At 38.3% G+C, this 25,614-nt stretch overlaps 3 protein-coding genes across 3 annotated transcripts; 2 read left to right on the forward strand and 1 right to left on the reverse strand.

Moving 5' to 3' along the window:
* Window positions 1–989: 989 nt before the first annotated feature.
* Vom1r49 (vomeronasal 1 receptor 49) lies at window positions 990–1,934 on the forward strand. Its single transcript, NM_001008920.2, has one exon. The coding sequence runs from the start codon at window positions 1,014–1,016 to the stop codon at window positions 1,932–1,934; it is 921 nt and encodes a 306-aa protein (NP_001008920.2). The 5' UTR covers window positions 990–1,013.
* A 2,382-nt stretch (window positions 1,935–4,316) lies between these two features.
* Window positions 4,317–4,653, forward strand: Rpl36al2 (ribosomal protein L36A like 2). The gene has a single exon (XM_087603152.1). It carries the CDS (start codon window positions 4,336–4,338, stop codon window positions 4,651–4,653), a length of 318 nt encoding a protein of 105 aa, XP_087459278.1. The 5' UTR covers window positions 4,317–4,335.
* A 6,036-nt stretch (window positions 4,654–10,689) lies between these two features.
* On the reverse strand, window positions 10,690–14,938 carry Vom1r50 (vomeronasal 1 receptor 50). The gene is given in 2 exon segments (NM_001008918.2): window positions 10,690–12,072; window positions 12,098–14,938. A coding segment is annotated over 1 exon segment (978 nt). The 5' UTR covers window positions 14,255–14,938; the 3' UTR covers window positions 10,690–12,072; window positions 12,098–13,276.
* Window positions 14,939–25,614: the final 10,676 nt, after the last annotated feature.

Consider the following 25,614-nt stretch of genomic DNA (forward strand, 5'->3'; position numbering starts at 1 on the left):
CATCATAAATAAGATTTTTCAAATATTTTCTGGTTTTTTTTGTCTTGGTGAATTTCGAATTCTATTTAATGTGAATTTCAGAAATAATGAACTATTTTAAAAATTCTTTATTTGACAATTGACCACAAATCATTGTGTTTAGGCAAAAGCAATAAAATATCTTTTTTGTTTGTATCATTTTTTACTTTTTGAGAATGTGATTCTCTGTGTATAACTATGACTGTTCTGGAACTGTCTCTGTACACCAGATTAGGCTTAGAATCATAGTTCTGGTAAAATACAGAGTTGGAGGCTCACAGCAAACCATTTGACTGAGCATGGGGACCTCAATGGAGGAGTTAGAGAAAGGACTGTAGGGACTGAAGGGTTTTGCAACACCATAGGAAGAAGAACAATATCAACTAAGCAGATTCCCCCCCACCCCAGAGCTCTCAGGGATTAAATCACCAAACAAAGAGTATACATGGAGGGCCCCTTTGCTCTAGCTGCATATCTAGCAGAAGATAACATTGTGTGGCATCAATAGGAAGAGAAGCCCTTGGTCCTGTGAAGGCTTGATTTCCCCAGTGTAGGGGAATGCCAGGGAGATGAGGTGGGAGTATGTGGGTTGGGTGGGGAGCACCCTCATAGAAACAGGGAGAGGGGGAATGGAAGGGAATGTTCCAGAGGTGAAACCTGGAAAGGGGATAACATTTGAGATGTAAATACATAAATATCGAATAAAAATAAAAGAATCAGTTCTGTATGCTTCTGAATCTTGAGTCATAAGATTAAGGCATGTACCAACACATCCAAGAAAAACTTTAAACTTTAGAAAATGTATCCAATATTTTTTATTTTAGTAATATAAAAATATTTATTTTTGCAAAGTAAAAGTTTTCTTCAGTGGGAATGCTATATAAATGAAATGAATGATGACTATTTCATTCTAGTTAATTTTATGAAATAATGTATATTTAATGTATTTCCAGGATTTTTTGACCATAATAAATTTATTTCCTTTTTCAATAGGCATGAAAATGACTTCTGCAAACTTAGCAATGGGGATATTCCTCTTCTCCCAGATTGCAATGGGAATGATTGGCAATTCATCCATACTATTTTATTATATCATTTTGATATTCACTGGGAAGCATTTAATGCCAAAAGACCGTATTATAGAGCACCTGACATTTGCCAATTGTTTGTCTATCATCTCAAATGGCATTCCACAGACTCTGTCAGATTTGGGATTTAAGGATTTCCTAGATGATACTGGATGTAAACTGATAATGTTTATTTACCGAATAACCAGGGGGATGTCTCTGTATGCAATGTGCCTATTGAGTTGCTTCCAAGCAATCACAATCAGCCCCAGGAACTCCAGGTGGATGATGCTTAAACACAGAGCCACAAAGTACATTGGTCTCTCCTGCTTAGTCAGTTGGCTTCTGCACCTGCTTCTAAACATCACAGCTCCAATAAAAGTGACAGGCCCCATTTCTAGCAAAAACGTGACAAACATGTTGAGTTATGGGTACTGCTCATGGTTCACTTCTAGCAATGTTGCAACTGCATTGTATATGTTCTTATTGTGCTTCTACGATGGCTTGTGTCTGAGTCTCATGGCCTGCTCAAGTGTTTCCATGGTGAATATCCTCTACAGACATAAGAGACAAGTCAAACATATCCACAGTGCTCAACATTTTCTGAAAGTCTTGCCTGAGGACAGAGCCACCCAAATTATTCTCATCCTGGTATGCACATTTGTCATCTCTTACTCAATCTCTTCTATTCGTGTGATCTTTTCAAGCTACACTGAGAAATCAGTGCTATGGGGAGTGAGTTTATTTATATTTCTAGAAATATGCTTTCCCATATTTTGCCCCTTTGTACTCGTCAGCAATATCAAGTGTCATTTCAGACTGTTTTTACCGTGTTGTGGTAAGAGATAGCTCTCTCAAAATATTATTTGATACATGCTCATTTTTCTTGCTGTCATATTATATCCTTTTATCGAATATAGATCAGTAAGTCTATAGTTTGAAGATATTAATTGTCTTTTAACTGACTCCTACTGATATGTATTTTGATCACTACGTGTTTTATCATAAAGTTTATTTTTTACAGAAAATATTATCCAATAAAGAACAACTTTCTGATTCATAGAATCACCACAATATATAAACTATTATGTGTTATTACACAAAATATGGAACATTAACAATATATCTGGGGACCTGAACACACACTGTCTCTCTCACTCTCTCTCTCTCTCTCTCTCTCTCTCTCTATATATATATATATATATATATATATATACATACATACACACACACACACACACACACACACCACACCACACAGAGACACATAGACATAAACACACATATGTAAAACAATTGGTTGTACACATATTCATATATGTGTGTGTACTTTTAATTTTATGGGTTTGTGAATTTTCTCTGCATGTGTGTCTGTGCACCACATGTGTAAAGTATCTTCAGTGAGCAGAAGATGCATTAAAAACTATAAAACTTGGGTTGGGGATTTAGCTCAGTGGTAGAGCGCTTGCCTAGCAAGTGCAAGGCCCTGGGTTCGGTCCTCAGCTCCAGAAAAAAAGAACTGTAAAACCACAGTTACACATTCTTGTGTACGAACATTGAGTGCTGGAGTTAAAGCCTGAATCTTCTGAAATAGCAATCAGTGCTCTTAACCACCAATCCATCCTTTACACAATGAGGGGTTTTTATCATTTAAATTATTTTAATGTTTTTACATGTGTGTGCCTCAGCATAACTATATGCATCATATACAATATCTGTTGCCTATAGCTGCAAGAAGTGCATGTTCGATCCCCTGTAACTGGAGTTATAGAGCTACCTGATGTGCTTGCTAGGAACTGAACTCACTTTATTTTCCAAAATTATTACTAGTTTCCACACTTAGCCATCTCTCTAGCTCCAAGCTGTTGTTTATTACTTCTCATGTATAGGGACTACAATCATTCAAATATAATATGACCTGAAAATGTTGCAGAAAAATGAATGTGTCAGCAGTTATCTTAAAAATAGTTGTCAGTCAGTCTCAGGAAAAATATTGTATTTTCTTTCATGTAAAATCAAGGAACAAAGAGATATCAGAGGAAAGTATGAACTACTAAGAAGAGGAAAAGTACCATAGAGTAAAAATGAGGTGTATAAATGAGATAATGAAGGATAAATATGTTTCAGTCACAAACTGCATAGATATGAAAGCATCACAATGCAATCCATTATTTTGTACAATTAACGAATGCTTTAAAATATAAAATAATTAAAACCTGCTGCTACTTCCTGCTACATATTTGGTTCATTTCACTAAGGTAAATATTGCCATGCCTCCATATCCTACTTTCTAAAACATTTATCAAAATATTTTATCTGTGTATAAATTATTATCCTATGAATATATTTGCATCCTCAGGAAAATGTACCTCTGGGTTCTTCCTTTCTTCTGACAAACTACATTAGTAATGTACTTAATTTATAATAACTTTTGCTAAAAGAAAATTATCCTTTTTCTGCAAAGAAGAAATATACCCTTCAATCCCCTAGAGTCTAGATATGGCAATAACCTAAGTACTGGCCATGGATATTCTAAAAGCTCCATCCTCTCCAAGGGGACTGGAACATGTAACACATGGACCTTGGTGGAGAGATCTTCAGAATGTGGCTTTAGTGCCACTTGCAGTGAAAATATTGGTTTCTTTAAAAAAACACAGAAATACTATAAGTATATGTTGTTATTTAAATCCAGGTGTATGACATGGGGCTGCTTTAGATTATCCATAACAGCTGACTATGGTTCGTTGTGCTTTAGCAAGGAGCAACAGATAGTTTCTAACGTTGTGTAGTGTTTGGAATTCTGGTGAATTCTTATAAGGTATTTAAATGCTAGGGCCCTGAGAGATATGGAGGGTTGTTGGTTGATTGTTGGCCTATAATTGCAGTTTATTAAGTAGTCGTGTACAAAGTAGAAAAACAAACAAATGTTAGATAGCCTGACACTATTGCTGACAATCAACCTGCTTAAACAGACACACTTCCTAATAATAAAACTCCTCATTGGCCAAGCATTCAAGCACATAAGTCTACAGGAACCAACCCTTTTCAAACCACCATAGGAACCTATTCACACACACACACACACACACACACACACACACACACACACACACACACACACAAACACACACACATGCACGCACGCACGCACTCATGCACACACGCGCGTGCAGACATGGTTTGGAGGGAAGAGTCACACAATTATCTTTGTTGATAAAAGAATGGCTCTACTTTCTGAGCTCTTGCAAACATGGTGAACGTTCCTAAGACCCGCCAGACATTCTGCAAGAAATGTGGGAAGCACCAACCCCATAAGGTGACGCAATACAAGAATGGCAAGGATTCTTTGTATGCCCAGGGAAAGCAGCGTTATGACAGGAAACAGAGTGGCCACGGCGGGCAGACTAAGCCCATTTTCTGCAAAAAGGCTAAAACTACAGAGAAGATTGTGCTGAGACTGGAGTGCGTTAAGCCCAACTGCAGATCTAAGAGGATGCTGCCTATTAAGAGATGCAAGCCTTTTGAACTGGGAGGTGACAAGAAGAGAAAGGATCCAGTTCTAAGCTGATTTTGTTAGGAAGACAATCAAATCTTGACCTTTCAAAAAAAATGACTCTAACACTCTTGTATAATGATAGTGCTTGGATGGTAGTAATAAAGAAAAAATATCACAGGCCTGGGGAACTAGAGTAATAACACAGAATTGAGGGCCAGGAGTCCAGATTAATGATTCCATCTTAAGATGGGATGGTTACAAAATTGTAGATCAAAACTTGTTGTGGTAAGCTGTTGTGATTTGAGCTTATTTACTAAACCCTTACCTGATACGAGACTGCCATGTAGAAGCTATTGAAATCTTTCACCATGCCCATTACCTTAGCATAAAAAGAATGAAAATATCCATACATATACTTCTTAATTAGATGGGAATTGCCTTTTAAATCTTCGGTGAAGATTATGTGGAGAAGTGGAAGGAACATTACTTTCCTTACACAGTTTTTTTTTTTTTTTTGGTGTGTGTGTGTGTGTGTGTGTGTGTGTGTATAAATCAGACCTCTCTACAAACCTAAGACAAAGTTTTCAGTGAAAATGAGCCATACTATGAATAAAATATCTGTCTTTTCTCAAAGGAGCACAGAAAAATAATTGGTTTAAGCAAATTTTAAGCTATAACTGTTTTAATTTGTATTAGTTCCCTGAGTTTGGTATAAGTTGATTTGATCATATTCACTTCTCCCATCATTTTTCCAAATGCCACCTTTCATTCCCTAACTTCCTGTTCTTTTTAAACAGACCTGTCAAGACCATTGGTTCTATCCAATTGTCCTTACATCCATCATATTTCCTGAGTGTTGTCTTATTACCAGGGACTATGCTCCTAGAGAAAACTGTATTTCTATTTCTCCCAACAGCTAACAATTGTGAATAGCTCCACAGCTAAAGTAGAATTTAGTCTCTAGCTTCATTTAATATGATAAGATTTGTTCAAGCTTGGTCTTATATAGATCTTGTGCCTGCTGTAACAGTCACTGTGAGTTCACATGTGCAGAGGCCCTGCTATGCATAGAAAACACAGTTGTTTATCTTTATCTACCATCTCTACCTCTTATTCACTTTCTACCTTTTTTCTGCAATGATTCCTGAATATTTTAAGGAAGAAGATAAAGAGACATCCTGTTCATGGATAAACATTATCATGCATTCACTTTTTCTCTATCCTTGAATATTTATGGGTCTTTAAGTTAATCACCATCTATTTCAAGAAAAAGCATATCTGAAGAGGATTGAGAGATGCATTTATCTATGGAAATAGCAAGTTGTTAGGAGTCAGTTTAATATTAATATCAGTTTAGCAGAGTAAAAGTAATAGGTTCTCTTTTATGACCTTTGACATGTCTAGTCATGGGTTCTTACCCCAGTAATGGTGCCAGGTGCCTGGGGGAGGAGGGAGGGCAGGCACATCAGGGGATCTTCTTTCTTGTGGTTTCTTCTTGAGACAGCAAAGGAGGAAGAGTGTCAGCCAAGGGTGACTTGGTCTTAGGAGATACAGGGGTAAGATTTTGTCTTATGAGATATTTAGGGTTGCTTTATAGTAAAAAGTTGACTTATCTAAGTTTCTATGCTACTGTAGCTGACCTGCCTTCTGTGTTCCTCTGAAGCCAGAAACTGCAATCTTTGCCACTTAGCACCTCATTCTAAAACAACAAAGCATTAAGTAAATAGTCTTTATACTATCTCAGCTGGAACTGTGCTGGCTCTAACTTTCTATGGTTGGTAGTTGGAATTCACAGGAAGAAAAAGGGACACTTTGAAAAGTGATTATAGAGTTTATTACTAAGTTGTAAAAAGTTTTCTATGAAAGCTATCTAAGGGGGAAAGTGGAAAGATGCTAAGCAGGGAAAGGAAAAAATTCTTCTAAGTGGGGAAAAGAAAAAAATTCTTCTAAGGAAAAAAATTCTACTCTTTAAGCAGGAAAATGAAAAAAATATCTCCTAAGGGGGAGAAAGATCTTTTCTATCTGATTCTCATCTCTTTGTCCTCAGTACTTATACATCTTTCAAAATATGTGATCACATGTTAAAAGGTTCATCATAAGTTCACACAAAAAATCAGATCATAAATTGAAACAAATGTTTGCAACAGAGAATGTTTACATGCAATATCGACTAGGAGTAATTATTTGACTAAACATTCATCACTTGTCTTAGCTCTACAGGTTCCCTGAAGGTTTAAAGCCATAACTAAGTTATAGGTGAAATTTTGTATAGATAAAACCTATTAATATTTTATATTCTGTCCTAGCATCCATAATAAATTGTTAGTTCCTTTTTATGACCTTTGGTTAATTGTTTTACAACCTTTTGGAATGTATTCTAAGTCAGAGAAAGTAAGTTATCTATTAACTGGTGACACTTGGAAGACTGCCAGAATTCTCAATGAAGTTTTGACTATCAGAAAAGGACAAGAATCAACAGAACCAAAAGTTGGTTCTTTGAGAAAATCAACAAGATAGATAAACCCTTAGCCAGACTAACGAGAGGACACAGAGAGTGCGTCCAAATTAACAAAATCAGAAATGAAAAGGGAGACATAACAACAGATTCAGAGGAAATTCAAAAAATCATCAGATCTTACTACAAAAACCTATATTCAACAAAACTTGAAAATCTTCAGGAAATGGACAATTTCCTAGACAGATACCAGGTACCGAAGTTAAATCAGGAACAGATAAACCAGTTAAACAACCCCATAACTCCTAAGGAAATAGAAGCAGTCATTAAAGGTCTCCCAACCAAAAAGAGCCCAGGTCCAGACGGGTTTAGTGCAGAATTCTATCAAACCTTCATAGAAGACCTCATACCAATATTATCCAAACTATTCCACAAAATTGAAACAGATGGATCACTACCGAATACCTTCTACGAAGCCACAATTACTCTTATACCTAAACCACACAAAGACACAACAAAGAAAGAGAACTTCAGACCAATTTCCCTTATGAATATCGACGCAAAAATACTCAACAAAATTCTGGCAAACCGAATCCAAGAGCACATCAAAACAATCATCCACCATGATCAAGTAGGCTTCATCCCAGGCATGCAGGGATGGTTTAATATACAGAAAACCATCAACGTGATCCATTATATAAACAAACTGAAAGAACAAAACCACATGATCATTTCATTAGATGCTGAGAAAGCATTTGACAAAATTCAACACCCCTTCATGATAAAAGTCCTGGAAAGAATAGGAATTCAAGGCCCATACCTGAACATGGTAAAAGCCATATACAGCAAACCAGTTGCTAACATTAAACTAAATGGAGAGAAACTTGAAGCAATCCCACTAAAATCAGGGACTAGACAAGGATGCCCACTCTCTCCCTACTTATTCAATATAGTTCTTGAAGTTCTAGCCAGAGCAATCAGACAACAAAAGGATGTCAAGGGGATACAGATTGGAAAAGAAGAAGTCAAAATATCACTATTTGCAGATGATAGGATAGTATATTTAAGTGATCCCAAAAGTTCCACCAGAGAACTACTAAAGCTGATAAACAACTTCAGCAAAGTGGCTGGGTATAAAATTAACTCAAATAAATCAGTTGCCTTCCTCTATACAAAAGAGAAATAAGCCGAGAAAGAAATTAGGGAAACGACACCCTTCATAATAGACCCAAATAATATAAAGTACCTCGGTGTGACTTTAACAAAGCAAGTAAAAGATCTGTACAATAAGAACTTCAAGACACTGAAGAAGGAAATTGAAGAAGACCTCAGAAGATGGAAAGATCTCCCATGCTCATGGATTGGCAGGATTAATATAGTAAAAATGGCCATTTTACCAAAAGCAATCTACAGATTCAATGCAATCCCCATCAAAATACCAATCCAATTCTTCAAAGAGTTAGACAGAACAATTTGCAAATTCATCTGGAATAACAAAAAACCCAGGATAGCTAAAGCTATCCTCAACAATGAAAGGACTTCAGGGGGAATCACTATCCCTGAACTCAAGCAGTATTACAGAGCAATAGTGATAAAAACTGCATGGTATTGGTACAGAGACAAACAGATAGACCAATGGCATAGAATTGAAGACCCAGAAATGAAACCACACACCTATGGTCACTTGATTTTTGACAAAGGAGCCAAAACCATCCAATGGAAAAAAGATAGCATTTTCAGCAAATGGTGCTGGTTCAACTGGAGGTCAACATGTAGAAGAATGCAGATCGATCCATGCTTATCACCCTGTACAAAGCTTAAGTCCAAGTGGATCAAGGACCTCCACATCAAAGCAGACACACTCAAACTAATAGAAGAAAAACTAGGGAAGCATCTGGAACACATGGGCACTGGAAATAATTTCCTGAACAAAACACCAATGGCTTACGCTCTAAGATCAAGAATTGACAAATGGGATCTCATAAAACTGCAAAGCTTCTGTAAGGCAAAGGACACTGTGGTTAGGACAAAACGGCAACCAACAGATTGGGAAAAGATCTTTACCAATCCTACAACAGATAGAGGCCTTATATCCAAAATATACAAAGAACTCAAGAAGTTAGACCACAGGGAAACAAATAACCCTATTAAAAAATGGGGCTCAGAGCTAAACAAAGAATTCACAGCTGAGGAATGCCGAATGGCGGAGAAACACCTAAAGAAATGTTCAACATCTTTAGTCATAAGGGAAATGCAAATCAAAACAACCCTGAGATTTCACCTCACACCAGTGAGAATGGCTAAGATCAAAAACTCAAGGGACAACAGATGCTGGCGAGGATGTGGAGAAAGAGGAACACTCCTCCATTGTTGGTGGGATTGCAAACTGGTACAACCATTCTGGAAATCAGTCTGGAGGATCCTCAGAAAATTGGACATTGAACTGCCTGAGGATCCAGCTATACCTCTCTTGGGCATGTACCCAAAAGATGCCCCAACATATAAAAAAGACACGTGCTCCACTATGTTCATTGCAGCCTTATTTATAATAGCCAGAAGCTGGAAAGAACCCAGATGCCCTTCAACAGAGGAATGGATACAGAAAATGTGGTACATCTACACAATGGAATATTACTCAGCTATCAAAAACGAGTTTATGAAATTCGTAGGCAAATGGCTGGAACTGGAAAATATCATCCTGAGTGAGCTAACCCAAACACAGAAAGACATACATGGTATGCACTCACTGATAAGTGGCTATTAGCCCAAATGCTTGAATTACCCTAAATGCCTAGAACAAATGAAACTCAAGACAGATGATCAAAATGTGAATGGTTCACTCCTTCTTTAAAAGGGGAACAAGAATACCCTTAGCAGGGAAGAGAGAGGCAAAGATTAAAACAGAGACTGAAGGAACACCCATTCAGAGTCTGCCCCACATGTGGCCCATGCATATACAGCCATCCAATTAGACAAGATGGATGAAGCAAAGAAGTGCAGACCGACAGGAGCCGGATGTAGATCGCTCCTGAGAGACACAGCCAGAATACAGCAAATACAGAGGTGAATGCCAGCAGCATACCACTGAACTGAGAACGGGACCCCCGTTGAAGGAATCAGAGAAAGAACTGGAAGAGCTTGAAGGAGCTCGAGACCCCATATGTACAACAATGCCAAGCAACCAGAGCTTCCAGGGACTAAGCCACTACCTAAAGACTATACATGGACTGACCCTGGACTCTGACCTCATAGGTAGCAATGAATATCCTAGTAAGAGCACCAGTGGAAGGGGAAGCCCTGGGTCCTGCTAAGACTGAACCCCCAGCGAACTAGACTGTTGGGGGGAGGGGGACAATGGGGGGAGGGTGGGGAGGGGAACACCGATAAGAAAGGGGAGGGGGGAGGGGGATGTTTGCCCGGAAACTGGGAAAGGGAATAACACTCGAAATGTATATAAGAAATACTCAAGTTAATAATAAAAAAAAAGAGAAAAAAAATATAGGAGCTTAATAGTCACTGTTTTAATTTTAAGAATTCTTATAGAATAATCATTAAAACTTAAGAAGTCATCTATTTGTCTATATAGCATCACCACAAGACAGTACATCTTTCTAGATATGTTCCAAAGTGGTGGGCTATGCTTAATGCTTGCTATATATGTTTAATAATAACAGATATTAATAGCAGGAATCTTTTGTAAAATGAATTCCCTTATAGCTCGCTTAATGAAGGCAAACCTGTCACAGATTATATAACAATCTGAAGCAGGCCATCTCAGGGAAATCACCTGCTAGTTATTAACTTGCCCCATTATGGCTCCTGTCAGCCAAATATGGTTTCAAGCTTCTAGAGCAGGATTTAAATCCAAGCAGTAGGTTATTAGTTGTTCCCATGAGGTTTATGCCATGGGTATGTCCCAGCAGGGCAGGCATTGTTACAGTGCACAGTGTCACTGCTGGATATGACTGATGATTAATTTTGCTCCTCCCATAGTATAAATAGAATTCCCTGCACTGTGAAAGTTATCCATTAGGTATGAAGTTCCAGGTCTGTACTAGATTTTGTTTCCTGTCACATTCTGGAGGGTAAGCAGGACCAATGGCAATACTGAGTCCTACTATTTTTTAACTAGGAAAAATTTTAATTATGGATCCTCAAAAATTTTTGTTGGTTATGGTTCTGGCGGGGTATTTTTAAATGCTTTATTTGGTTTTGTTGTTTTGGGTCACTTGGTCTCAGAAAGTAACCTAGAGTTGTTTCAGGCTCACTGTCTTCCCTAGACTTGCCTCAGATTCACAGCAATCTTCTTGTCTCAGCCTGCACAGTGCCAGAATTATTGTCCTGCAACATTAGAAACAACATTCAACTTTTCAACACATTCTTCTCTAAATGATACTCACCTTATGTAGACTTCTACTATCTAGGAAATTGTGGAACTGATTAATCTCAACAACCTATCCAATTCTTTCACATAATCCAACTATCTAGACACAAACATGGGCTTCAATTGCCCCCTCCTCTGGGAACATATAAATTAGTGAAAAGAAGAAGTGGAAGAAGAAAAAAGTACTTCAACAGACTTAGATATGATCAGATGAGAATTACTTAAATCTTAAAAATCATGGTAGGAAACCTCTCAATTTTACACTGAATAAAATTATTTATTATCATTGATTTCAATGTATTTAGACATTGTTTAAATTTGTATTTCTTTCACTTTAGAGAAGAAGAAATAGTTTTGTCTTCTCTGTGTTATGGATTTTTTCTCATGAATATGCAATACTGAAATTCTAAGTATGTCTTACTCACCTAAGTTATAAAACTCTTGACCTCATGCTGCATAATGTCCTAAGACCTGGGGGATCAGCCTGAGTTGACAACCACCCACAAACTGCATTAAGTGTCAGCATCTGCTAGAAGGCACTGTAACATCTATGTCAAAGAAATGTGAAGAGACAAAAGAAATCCTCAGAATTTATCTCTCATTGAATATGCTTTGGCCATTGGGATGACCTGTACGATTTTAATCAGCATAATTTAAGAATTACTGAATTATTAAGAGTTACTGAATTATTTATCCTTGTTAATTTTCACATTTTTCTGATGAAAAATGACAAAGTCAACCTAATTTTGGAGTGGTTTATTTTAACTTGAAGTTTGAGGATACAGTTCATATGGAATGAAAGTCATGGAATCAGGAGGCTGAGGCAGCAGAACGCCTTGCATCTGTAGTCAGAGAGCAGAGACAGATGCATGCTGGTTCTCAATTTTCCTCATTTTATTCAGCCTAAGACACTTAAACAATGGATTAACTGCTATGCAGAATTAGATTGTGTCCTCCTACATCCATTAATCCAACTTAGATGCTCCCTCAAAGACATCTCCACATGTTTGTTTTCTAGCTGATTTTAGATCTTGGCATTTTCAGCATTAACAATCATGTGTCCAAATACATACACGATGAATGAAGGAACAAATAGATATATCCATGAACAGGTTCAACAGAATGTGTGACACATTGAGAAATTTTAAAAAGTAACTCTTCTATGGGAGGAAAACAAAAGTGTGAAGACAAATTAGGTAACACTCATGAGTGCAATGGGATAAAATATGGAGGAATGTCTGTAGAGATATAGTTTACTTTCCATAGCTGTGCATTGTCTCAGACTGTCATACAGAGGAACAGGGCACAAGTAACTGTGTATCAGTTGACAATGGTGCACAGTAGGATAAGGATGGCTAGGGAGTATCTGTGGCTTCAAGTGTAACTCTAAGAAAAACAGTAATCAATGTAAATAGGCATTACTTGATTCTTCTTCCAATAGGGGAATCTGGAGGTGGAACCATCTGCCCAGAAAATAAGATCATATGCAAAACATAAGTGAAGTTGATACATACACAAAAACAATAGTTGCCAGAGATCCATGTTTCACTTACTCTGCTTTTCTTCCATTCAGTTGAAGCAGTAAGACAAGACTCTGACATGTGCCTACACAGAAGTTCATACCTCAAGACCTGCTTGGCTACCTGAAGGCATAAGAAATTCTTTGATGCCTCTAATTTCAGAGTATTTTGAATGAAAACAAAGAGGTATCTTAGTATCATAGAATTGTTTAGCCAGAATTATGACAGATATAACAGTCGACAATACTTAATTTACAGAGCCATTGATTTGCTTAATAATAACTGGTTGTGAGTTAGTCTAATATCCAATAATTGATGAAAGACTATTTGAATCTATCATAACACACAAGTGACCATTGTAAATTTCCTTCTGCTACAGCAGGGAAAAGGATCCTTGGAAGTAGATTGGTTATTACTGATAAGGATGAAGGGGCAAAATGTGGGGAAGCATGTGTCTAAGAATGCAAATATGTTTATTATCCACAGCCTTGGATTGTCAAAAACCACAGTATAGATAACAAGTATGAAGGACATTGAGTAGGAGAGGACAAAGGTGAACACAAGAATCAAGATAGTTTTTGTGGCTCTGTCTTCAGGAGAGACTCTGAAGGAATGCTGGGTACTGTGAATGTACTGTAGCTGACTCTTGTGCCTATAGAGAATGTTCACCATGAAGACACTGGCCCATACCATGAGGCTCAAATACACACAGTCAGTGAAACAAACAAAGAACAAATGTAGTCCAGTAACACTATTACCAAAAGCAAATGCTGAACAGTACCCCAACTTGATTTTTCTGGTGAAATTTATGTTACTATTTGGTCCAATTACATGTACAGCTGTCTTGATGCTTAGAAACAGATGTAGAAGCCAAGTTAGAGAGCAGAACTGAATCATGTATTTGGAGACAGAGTGTGTAAGTGTCATCAGCCTGGAGTGGCTGAGGCTGATTGTGATTGCTTGGAAGCAACTCAAAAGGCAGGTGCAGTGCAGGGAAACACCCCGGGACACTCTATTGCTGTAGAGAGTAAACTTACATAAGAGGTCATCCAGGAGATACTGCAACCCCAGCTGTACTATTATGTGAGGTGTTACTCTTGAGATAATAACCAAGGAATTGGCTAAAGTCAGATGCTTTAAAATCTGATCTTTGGGCATCAAACATTTTCCAGTGATTACAGACATGACATAATTAAGAAGAATTGACCAATTGCCAAGGATCCCCACAGCTATTTGAGAAAAGAACAAAATCCCCATCGGCAAGTGTTCAGAAGCCATGTTCTTTTCACCTGAGATAGACAAGTTTAACCACATCAATACATCCAGAAAGAAAACATTTAAATGTGCATCTATTTATCATAGCTTAAATTGCATGATTGTCTCATCAGGCCAAATGTCTGTCTTATAGCAGATTACCCAATCAAGACAAAAACCATGTTCAAACACATTTTGGGTCATCAAATATGGGAGTAAGGCAAAGGATGTAACCTTCAAATCATAATTTTCATACTTTCTACAGTGTTTCATAGTCTTCAAGGCTCCTCTATTGCTTTTTCTCCTAAATGAATATCCAATAGATTCTTCTAACTTTTCTGAAAGAAGGTGGTGTATTAATATGAAGAGTATACTTGGTTCATTCTTGTAATCAGCTACTAAAACACACACACACACACACAAAAATGGATATTAAAGATTGCTCCCAAACCCTAGGGAGAGAGAGCTCACCGCCCTGACAGGTGGGCACTCCTGAGACTGAAAAGCAGGAAACACCACCAATACTGCCCCCCCCCGCCCACATCTCTGGCCCAAGAAGAAACTGGATAGGGCCTCTGGGAACTGGAAGATAGGGACACTCAAGCAGCAGGTCCCCCGCAGTCCAGACACGGCCCGGACCTGAGGGGCCTGGTCAACAGTTCTCTGCACCCAAATCCCTTGAGAAGGAAAGCTAAAGCTTCAGGGGGGCAGACATGCCTGGGAAGCCAGAAGAGACTACATTCTGACCACATTTCTGATTCCAGAGGAAAACAACTAACGCCATCTGGGACCCTGGTGCATGGGGGCCCCAGGAAAAGTTGGCGAAGGCCCTCCTGGTTGCCACCCCAATAGAGAGCTCAAAAGCAGCCCCCACAAGCAACTTCAGCCACGGGACCACAGGTAAGACCAATTTTTCTGCTTCAAGCGACCTGCATGGTGGCCTCAGGACGCAGGTCCACAGGAAGAGCTGAAGACCAGTAGACAGGAAAGACTACACACCCGAAAGCAGAAAACTCTGTTCCCATAACTGGCTAAAAGAAAACATGAAAAGAGGTATACAGCACGCCTGACACACAAGCGTATAGGATGGTATAGCCACTGTCAGAAATAGCAGAACAAGGTAACACCAGAGACAACCTGATGGGGAGAGGCAAGAACAGGAACCCAAGCAACAGAAACCAAGACTACATGGCATCATCACAGCCCAATTCTCCCACCAAAGCAAACACTGAATATCCAAACACACCAGAAAACCAAGATCTACATTTCAAATCACATTTGATCATGATGCTGGAGGACTTCAAGAAAGACATAAAGAACTCCCTTAGAGAAACGGAGGAAAACATAAATATACAAGTAGAAGCATAAAGAGAGGAGTCACAAAAATCCCTGAAAGAATTCCAGAAAAACACAATCAAACAGTGGAAGGAATTAAAAATGGAAATAGAAGTAATAAAGAAAGCACAAAGGGAAAGCACCCTGGATATAGAAAACCAAAGGAACAGAGAAGAAGCCGTAGATACAAGCATCACCAACAGAATACAAGAGATGGAAGAGAGAATCTCGGGAGCAGAAATTCCATAGAAATAATAGACACAGCTGTCAAAGATAATGGAAAATGGAAAAAGCTACTGGTCCAAAACATACAGGAAATCCGGGACTCAATGAGAAGATCAAACCTAAGGATAATAGGTATAGAAGAGAGTGAAGACTACCAGCTCAAAGGACCAGTAAATATCTTCAACAAAATCATAGAAGAAAACTTCCTGAACCAAAAGAAAGAGATGCCCATAAACATACAAGAACTCAGAACTCCAAATAGATTGGACCAGAAAAGAAACTCCTCCCATTACTTATTAGTCAAAACACCAAGTGCACAAAACAAAGAAGGAATATTGAAAGCAGTAAGGGAAAAAGTCAGGTAACATATAAAGGCAGACCTATAGGAATCACACCAGAATTCTCACCAGAGACTATGAAAGCCAGAAGATCCAGGTCATATGTCATATAGACATTAAAGAACACAAATGCCAGACCAGGTTACTGTATCCAGCAAAACTCTCAATTAACATAGATGGAGAAACCAAGATATTCCATGACAAAACCAAATTTACACAATATCTTTCTACAAATCCAACGCTACAAAGGATAATAAATGGTAAAGCCTAACATAAAGAGGCAAACTACACCCTAGAAAAAGCAAGAGACTAATAGTCTTGGGAAAAAAACAAAGAGAAGAAAAGCACACAAACATAATCTCACATCCAAATATGAATATAACAGGAAGCAAGGATCACTATTCCTTAATATCTCTCAACATCAATGGTCTCAACTCCCCAATAAAAAGACATAGATTAACAAACTGGATACTCAACGAGGACCCTGCATTCTGCTGCCTACAGGAAACACACCTCAGAGTCACAGACAGACACTACCTCAGAGTGAAAGGCTGGAAAACAATTTTCCAAACAAATGGAAGGAAGAAGCAATCTGGAGTAGCCATTCTAAAATCAAATAAAATCGATTTTCAACTAAAAGTCATCAAAAAAGATAAGGAAGGACACTTCATATTCATCAAAGGAAAAATACACCAAGATAGACTCTCAAACCTAAACATTTATGCTCTAAATACAAGGGCACATACACACATAAAAGAAACCTTACTAAAGCTCAAAGCACACATTGCACCTCACACAATAATAGTAGGAGATTTCAACACCCCACTGTCATCAATGGACAGGTCATGGAAACAGAAATTAAACAGAGATGAAAATAGACTAAGAGAATTCATGAACCAAATGGACTTAACAGCTATTTATAGAACATTCTATAAGCAAAAGGATATACCTTCTTTTCAGCACCTCATGGTACTTTCTCCAAAATTGACCATGCACTGGTAAAAAATAGGCCTCAACAGATACAGAAAGATAGAAATAATCTCATGCATCCTATCAGACCACCATGGGCTAAAGCTGGTCTTCAATAACAATAAGGGAAGAACATCCATATATACATGGAAGTTGAACAATGATAACATGGTAAAGGAAGAAATAAAGAACGAAATTAAAGACTTCTTAGAATTTAATGAAAGTGAACATGTAACATACCCAAACTTAAGGGACACAATGAAAGCTGTGCTAAGAGGAAAACTCATACCTCTGAGTGCCTGCAGAAAGAAAGAGAAGAGATCATATATCAGCAACTTGACAGCACACCTAAAAGCTCTAGATCAAAAAGAAGCAAATAAAGCCATGAGGAGTAGAAGGCAGGAAATAATCAAACTCAGGGCTGACATCAACGAAGTAGAAAGAAAAAGGACTATACAAAGAATCAACTGACCCAAAGCTGGTTCTTTGAAAAAATCAACAATATAGATAAACCATCAGCCAGACTAATGAGAGGACCCAGAGAGAGTGTCTAAATTAACAAAATCAGAAATGAAAAGGGAGACATAACTACAGAATCAGAGGAAATTAAAAAAAATCATCAGATCTTACTACAAAAGCCTACATTCCACAAAACTTGAAAATCTGCCAGAAATGGACAATTTCCTAGACAGATACCAGGTACTGAAGTTAAATCAGGAACATAAGAACCATTTAAACAACCCGATAACTGCTAAAGAAATAGAAGTAGTCATTAAAGGTCTCCCAACCAAAAAGAGTCCAGGTCCAGATGGGTTCAGTGCAGAATTCTATCAGACCTTCTTAGAAGATCTCATATCAATACTATCCAAACTATTCCAAAAAATTGAAACAGATGGAGCGCTACCAAATTCTTTCTATGAAGCCACAATCACTCTTATACCTAAACCACACAAAGACCCTACAAAGAAATAGAAGTTCAGAACAATTTCCCTTATGAATATCGATGCAAAAATACTCAATGAAATTCTGGCAAACCAAATCCAAGAGCATATCAAAACAATCATCCACCATGATCAACTAGGCTTCATCCCAGCCACTCAGGGATGGTTTGATATATGGAAAACCATCAACGTGATTCATTATATAAATTGAAAGAACAAAACCACATGATCATTTCATTAGATGCTGAGAAAGCATTTGACAAAATTTAACACCCCTTCATGATAAAAGTCCTGGAAAGAATAGGAATTCAAGGCCCACACCTAAACATAGTAAAATTCACATACAGTAAACCAGTAAACATTAAACGAACATTAAACTAGATGGAGAGAAACTTGACGCAATCCCACTAAAATCCGGGACTAGACAAGGCTTCCCATTCTCTCCCTACTTGTTCAATATAGTTCTTGAAGTTCTAGCCAGAGAAATCAGACAACAAAAGGAGATCAAAGGGATACAGATTGGAAAAGAAGAAGTCCAAATATCACTATTTGCAGATGGTATGATAGTACATTTAAGTGATCCGAAAAGTTCCACCAGAGAACTACTAAAGCTGATAAACAACTTCAGCAAAGTGGCTGGGTATAAAATTAACTCAAATGAATCAGTAACCTTCCAATACACAAAAGAGAAACAGGCTGAGAAAGAAATTAGGGAAACAACACCCATCATAAAAGTCCCAAATAATATAAAGTACCTCAGTGTGACCTTAACCAAGCAAGTGAAAAATCTGTATGATAAGAACCTCAAGCCTCTGAAGAAAGAAATGGAAGAAGACCTCAGAAGATGGAAAGATCTCCCATGCTCATGGATTGGCAGGATTAATATAGTAAAGATGGCCATTTTACCCAAAGCAATCTACAGATTCAATGCAATCCCCATCAAAATACCAATCCAATTCTTCAAAGAGTTAGACAGAACAACTTGCAAATTCATCTGACATAACAGAAAACCCAGGATTGATAAAACTAACCTCAACAATAAAAGGACTTCTGGGGAAATCACTGTCCCTGAACTCAAGCAGTATTACAGAGCAATAGTAGTAAAAAACTGCATGGTATTGGTACAGAGACAGACAGATAGACCAGTGGAATAGAACTGAAGAGCCAGAAATGAACCCACACACCTATGCTCACTTGATTTTTGACAAAGGAGCCGAAACCATGCAATGGAAAAAAGATAGCATTTTCAGCAAATGGCACTGGCTCAACTGGAAGTCACCATGTAGAAGAATGCAGATTGATCCAAGCTTATCACCCTGTACAAACTTAAGTCCAAGTGGATCAAGGACCTCCACATCAAACCAGATACACTCAAACTAATAGAAGAAAAAGTAGGGAAGCATCTCGAACACATGGGCAGTGGAGAAAATTTCCTGAACAAAACACCAATGGCTTATGCTCTAAGATCAAGAATCAACAAATGGGATCTCATAAAACTGCAAAGCTTCTGTATGGCTAAGGACACTGTTGTTAGGACATAACTACAACCAACTTATGGGGAAAAAATCTTTACCATCCTACAACTGATAGAGGGTTTATATCCAAAATATACAAATAACTCAAAAAGTTAGACCACAGGCATACAAATAACCCTATTAAAAAATGGGTTTCAGAGCTAAACAAGGAATTCACAGCTGAGGAATGCCGAATGGCTGAGAAACACCTAAGGCAACGTTCAACATCTTTAGTCATAAGGGAAATGCAAATCAAAAGAACTCTGAGTTTTACCTCACACCACTGAGAATGGTTAAGGTACAAAACACAGGTGACAGCAGAGGCTAGCAAGGATGTGGAGAAAGAGGAGCACTCCTCCATTGTTGATGGCATTGCAGACTGGTACAGCCATTCTGGAAATCAGTCTGGAGGTTCCTCAGAACATTGGACATTGAACTACCTTGGGACCCAGCTATACCTCTCTTGTGCATATACCCAAAAATGCCCCAACCTATAACAAAGACACATGCTCCACTATGTTCATCGCAGCCTTATTTATAATAGCCAGAAGCGAAAGAACCCAGATGCCCTTCAACAGAGGAATGGAAACAGAAAATATGGTACATCTGCAAAATGGAATATTACTCAGCTATCAAAAACAATGCCTTTATGAAATTCATAGGCAAATGGATGGAACTGGAAAATATCATCCTGAGTGAGGTAACCCAAGAACAGAAAAACACATGGTATGCACTCATTGATAAGTGGCTATTAGCTCAAATGCTTGAATTACCCTAGATGCACAGAACACATGAAACTCAAGACGGATGACCAAAATGCGAATGCTTCACTCCTTCTTTAAAGGGGCAACAAGAATACCCTTGGCATAGAATAGGCAGGAAAAGTTTAGAACAGAGGCAGAAGGAACACCCATTCATATCCTGCCCCACATGTGGCCCATACATATACAGCCACCCAATTAGACAAGATGGATGAAGCAAAGAAGTGCAAGCTGACAGGAACCGGATGTATATCTGTCCTGAGAGACACAGCCAGAATGCAGCCAATATATAGGCGAATGCCAGCAGCAAACCACTGAACTGAGATCGGGACCCCTGTTGAAGGAATCAGAGAAACGACTAAAAGAGCTTGAAGGGTCTCGAGGCTCCATAGGAACAGCAATGATAACCAACCAGAGCTTCCAGGGACTAAGTCACTACCCAAAGACTATACATGGACTGACCCTGGGTTCCAACCTCATAGGTAACAATGAATAGCCTAGTAAGAGCACCAGTGGAAAGGGAAGCCCTTGGTCCTGCCATGATGAACCCCTAGTGATCATGATTGTTGGTGCGAAGGTGGTAATGGGGTAAGAATGGGGAGAGGAACACCCATAGGGTAGGGGATAGGGAGGGGTTAGGGGGATGTTGGCCCGGAAACTCTGAAGGGGTATAACAATTGAAATGTAAATAAGAAATACTCAAGTTAATAAAGATGGGGGGGGGAAAGAAAAAAATGGAAATTAAAAAGTACACCCAGAGACAGAAAAAGTTGTGAGCAAAAGGAATGGAAAGAAAAAATATAAGAAAAAGACAGGCTGAGAAAAATCAGAAAAAAGTAGTAAGAATTTCTTAAAATTTGAATCTAACAAAATGCCTACTAGCATTTTCTTATGTAAAAAATAGTCATTTATGTTCATATTTTCCTAATTTTAAATGAGATAGAATAGGTTTTCTTTCTATGACTCTCTGATGTCTTTCCAGATGACATACAATATGAAGTTTATAAGTATGTGTGGTTCACCCAACTAGAAAACCTTAGTTAAATTCTAGTGTCAATAGACAATAAGTGTCCCTTTGAATGAGTCTCCCCATAAATATTTATTACAATGGCATGTTATTGCACATTATAAGGTTAGTCTTGCTGCAATGTGAAGAAATGATAAGAAGTGTTTAGCAAGACAGATGATATAACAGTCAATTAAAAAGACAAAGTGAATAATTGTATCCAAAGGTTCAAAACTGCATCAATGCTTACACAACTGACTTTGAGAAAGCAACAACAAAATAAGAAAGAGAAAGGGGAAGAAGTGGGTGAAGCGAAAAGGCTATAGAGAGACTGTGAGAGTCAGTATGTGTCATACTAACATCTTTGAAAAAGAAAGGCAAATCCAAGACCCTCTCCCTAACCAACTGAGGAACATCTCTGTCCTGAGCCAGCAGGTGTTACTCCTTGACAGGGGTCTGAGAGGGAAAATCCAGGGGATCAGAGGTAAAAAAAAAGATAGGACAAGTTGCTTTAGGAGATGATCTATAAGCTATGTCACATGCCAAAGAAGCTTATTAAGAAGTACAGAGATGCCGTAACATAGCTCTCTGTACCCAGATCCCACGGAGAGAAAGCTGGTCTCCAGGAGTGCTGACACACAGGCTTACAGGAGGGTCAATACACTCTCAGAGTGGATAAGGAGGTTATGGATGGGAAACCAGGAAAGAGGACAACATTTAAAATGTAGATAAAAATATAGAAGAGGAAGAGGAAGGAGGAGGAGGAGAGGAGGAGGAGGAGGAGGAGGAGGAGGAGGAGGAGGAGGAGGAGGAGGAGAAGAAGAAGAAGAAGAAGAAGAAGAAGAAGAAGAAGAAGAAGAAGAAGAAGAAGAAGAAGAAGAAGAAGAAGAAGAAGAAGAAGAAGAACAAGAACAAGAACAAGAAGAACAAGAACAAGAAGAAGAAGAACAAGAAGAAGAAGAAGAAGTAGAACAAGAAGAACAAGAAGAACAAGAAGAACAAGAAGAAGAACAAGAAGAAGAACAAGAAGAAGAACAAGAAGAACAAGAACAAGAACAAGAAGAACAAGAACAAGAAGAACAAGAACAAGAAGAACAAGAAGAACAAGAACAAGAACAAGAAGAACAAGAACAAGAAGAACAAGAACAAGAAGAACAAGAAAAAGAAGAACAAGAAGAAGAAGAAGAACAAGAACAAGAAGAAGAACAGGAAGAGGAAGAGGAAGAGGAGGAAGAAGAAGAAGAAGAAGAAGAAGAAGAAGAAGAAGAAGAAGAAGAAGAAGAAGAAGAAGAAGAAGAAGAAGAAGAAGAAGAAGAAGAAGAAGAAGAAGAAGAAGAAGAAGCAGCAGCAGCAGTAGTAATAGTAGTAGTAGTAGTACAGAAGTAGGGACAGAAACATACTAGGAGAAGCTATTGGAATTAGTCGGCGCTTTCGAGGCAGTTGGAAACCTAGTACAATGTAAATTCCGTGGAACCCATGAGAGTAACTCTACCAAAGGCTTTTAGTATTGGGTAACAGGGATCCTAAATACACTATCTCCTATAACCATGCAAAGACCGAGTGGAAAAACAACCCAGCCACAAAACCTTCAACGTACAGTTTGTCCTGTCTGCAGAGTATGCTATACAGGATAGAAGGAAGCCTGTCATTGGATAAGAAGGAAGGAGGGGCGGAAGAGAAGTTTGAAGGAGGAGGAGACTAAAAGAGGGAGGAAGAGACAGGACAGAGGAGAGAGAGAGGGGAGAAACCATGGCAGGTGATGTTAAGATTCTGCTCTGTATATTTACAGATTGTTATCAATGTTCTTAAGGGATGGATGGTACCGGGCTTTGTATGTTTAAATGGGCAATTATATCTTACCAATTGGGTCAAAGATTACTGTGCTGTGTGTTCTTTTATGTGAGGATTTGAGTATAGGAAAGTGTGTGGCGGCAAGAGACACTAGGTCGCCGAGGGGTGGGGATGTGTTTCCACCAAGGTATCTAGTAGATATCTGGGGCACTGCGGCGTGGACCTAGCAGGGTAAAAGACAACTACTCTTTTTTATTTTTATATTTTTACAACAACAGTGCTAGAACAAGAGTCAATCAGAATTGTCATCGGAGAGACTTCATCCAGGAGTTTATGGGAGCAAATGCAGAGTTCCACAACCCAATATTAGGTGGAGCTCAGGAAATCCTGCAGAGGAAGGGCAGGGAAGGATCAGAGGAACGAGAATACTCAAAGACACACCATGAGAACAGGGCTCTCAGAATCAACTGACAGGGACTCATGGGAACTTTGGAGATCAGGGAGTCTGTAGGCATCTGACCTAGACCCTCTGCATATATTATGATTGAGTAGGTTGGTGTTCTTGTGGAAATCCTAACAGTGGGAGCAAGAGCTGACACTGACTGTTTTGCTTTCTTCTTTTCCCTTTTCTTCCTACTGAGTTGCCTTATCCAGCTTTTATCTGATTGTATATGCCTGGTCTTACTGTAACTTCTTATGCCCTGTTTGATTGATGTCCTGGGGGGGGCTGCTCTTTTCTGAGGAGAGGGGGAAGACTGAGATGGAAGGATTTGTTTGGGAAGGAATACATGAAAGAATAATACATTTATTTATTTATTATCTATCATCTATCTATTTATTTATTTTGAAACAATTCATCATGGAATATTAGCTCCTTTTGCAATAGGTCAATAAATAAAAAATAATGAAGAAGAAATTATAAAGATATTACCATAAACAAATAGAAGTTAGTAACAGTGAAGTCAATAGTGAAATTCATCAAACAATCGTGATTGTTGAACTGGTGAAAATCTATACAAACCATTAACTAGACTAAGAAACTGACATGAAATGAGTTGTTAAAGGGATTCCTCTATGGATATTACTTCCCTCCCATCATGCATGCATTCCTGAGAATATATAAAGGTCTGGAGTGTCCTATGAAAATAACATACAACTTGAATGTTCCTTTACCTCCAAAGCTTGAAAAAGCACGCTCTACTTCATCAAACAGTCAAAGGGATCCTCTCCTTGAACTTCAGTAACCTTGATCCTAGACAACAGGAATTTTCAAAGTTGATATAAGGTTATATTACATGATATAAATGCAAATGGACCCTTGTCATATGTGTCAGTCTCATTTTAAACAACGAACTTACTTTAATTTATAAAAAAATAGTTATTTATCTAAAAATAACTATAGCATCTTATATGATATTCTCAGGGAGAAATGGGACAAAGTCAGCAAGAAGTTTATCAAGCTGAGTTGCACAATTGGGGCACAGAATATCTCAAAGGCCTCAGATTCTGAGCACACAGTGGTCCTGGAGAGATAACTCCAGCTTTTCAGGGTAATAAGCCAATTTCCCAGGAACCATAACCTTAACTCCTTTGAGGTCCATACTGAGACAGAGTCCACTTTTCCAAACAGACCTAAGTTCCTTTAGCTCTTTCATAGGGGCTTCTGTGACATTTTGGACCACTCTAGCTCTCAGTGCATCTACTAATCATGTGCCTCAAATACATGGGCATTAAGAATGGTCCAGTGTAGGAAGGTGTTCCTGATGGTGCCAGTATCAGAAGAAACTCGTAGTGATTTCGTCTCAACATTCTTCTCAATATACTTTTATATGAAGTCATATGGTAGTTGCATTAAGCTTCTATGGTTAAGAGCTGTTACGAGGTAGGGACAAAGCAATCAAACACAGTGTATAGAACAAGAGAGACGGGGGCTGGAGAGATGGCTCAGCAGTTAAGAGCACTGACTGCTCTTCCAGAGGTCTTGAGTTCAATTCCCAGCAATAACATGGTGGCTCACAACCATCTGTAATGGGATCTGATGCCCTCTTCTGATGTGTCTGAAGACAGCTACAGTGTACTTATATATAATATTAAATAAACAAATCTTTTTAAAAAAAAGAACAAGAGAGATTTAACATAGCACACTTCCATAGAATTAGACAGGAAAGGGAAGTAAGACAAAATATATTGGTTCACAAGTTACAATCTGTCAGACTATTGAGCAATGCTGAATTTCAAATATGATAATAGTCACTGTATTCAGACAAGGCAGCTCCAGTGAGTCAGATTACATGATAAACATCATATTGGGTTCAGGCATTCCATCCATCAATAATGAATAATAATTCATCCAAAAGTGATAAAGGGAAGATAGAAAGATATAATGGGAAATCTAGAAAGAAAAGAGGTCATTGATGTGTAGATGGCTCAGTATGAATTTTTTCATTCACAGGAAGAAAAACTAATAAAAGGTCTAAACCAGAAAACAAATGCTAGTCATAGCTTTGACATACTTAAATGGAGAATTTTCCATAAATTTA

This window comes from Rattus norvegicus, chromosome 1 (genome assembly GCF_021556685.1).
Source record: "Rattus norvegicus strain SHRSP/BbbUtx chromosome 1, alternate assembly SHRSP_T2T, whole genome shotgun sequence".
Classification (NCBI taxonomy): domain Eukaryota; kingdom Metazoa; phylum Chordata; class Mammalia; order Rodentia; family Muridae; genus Rattus; species Rattus norvegicus.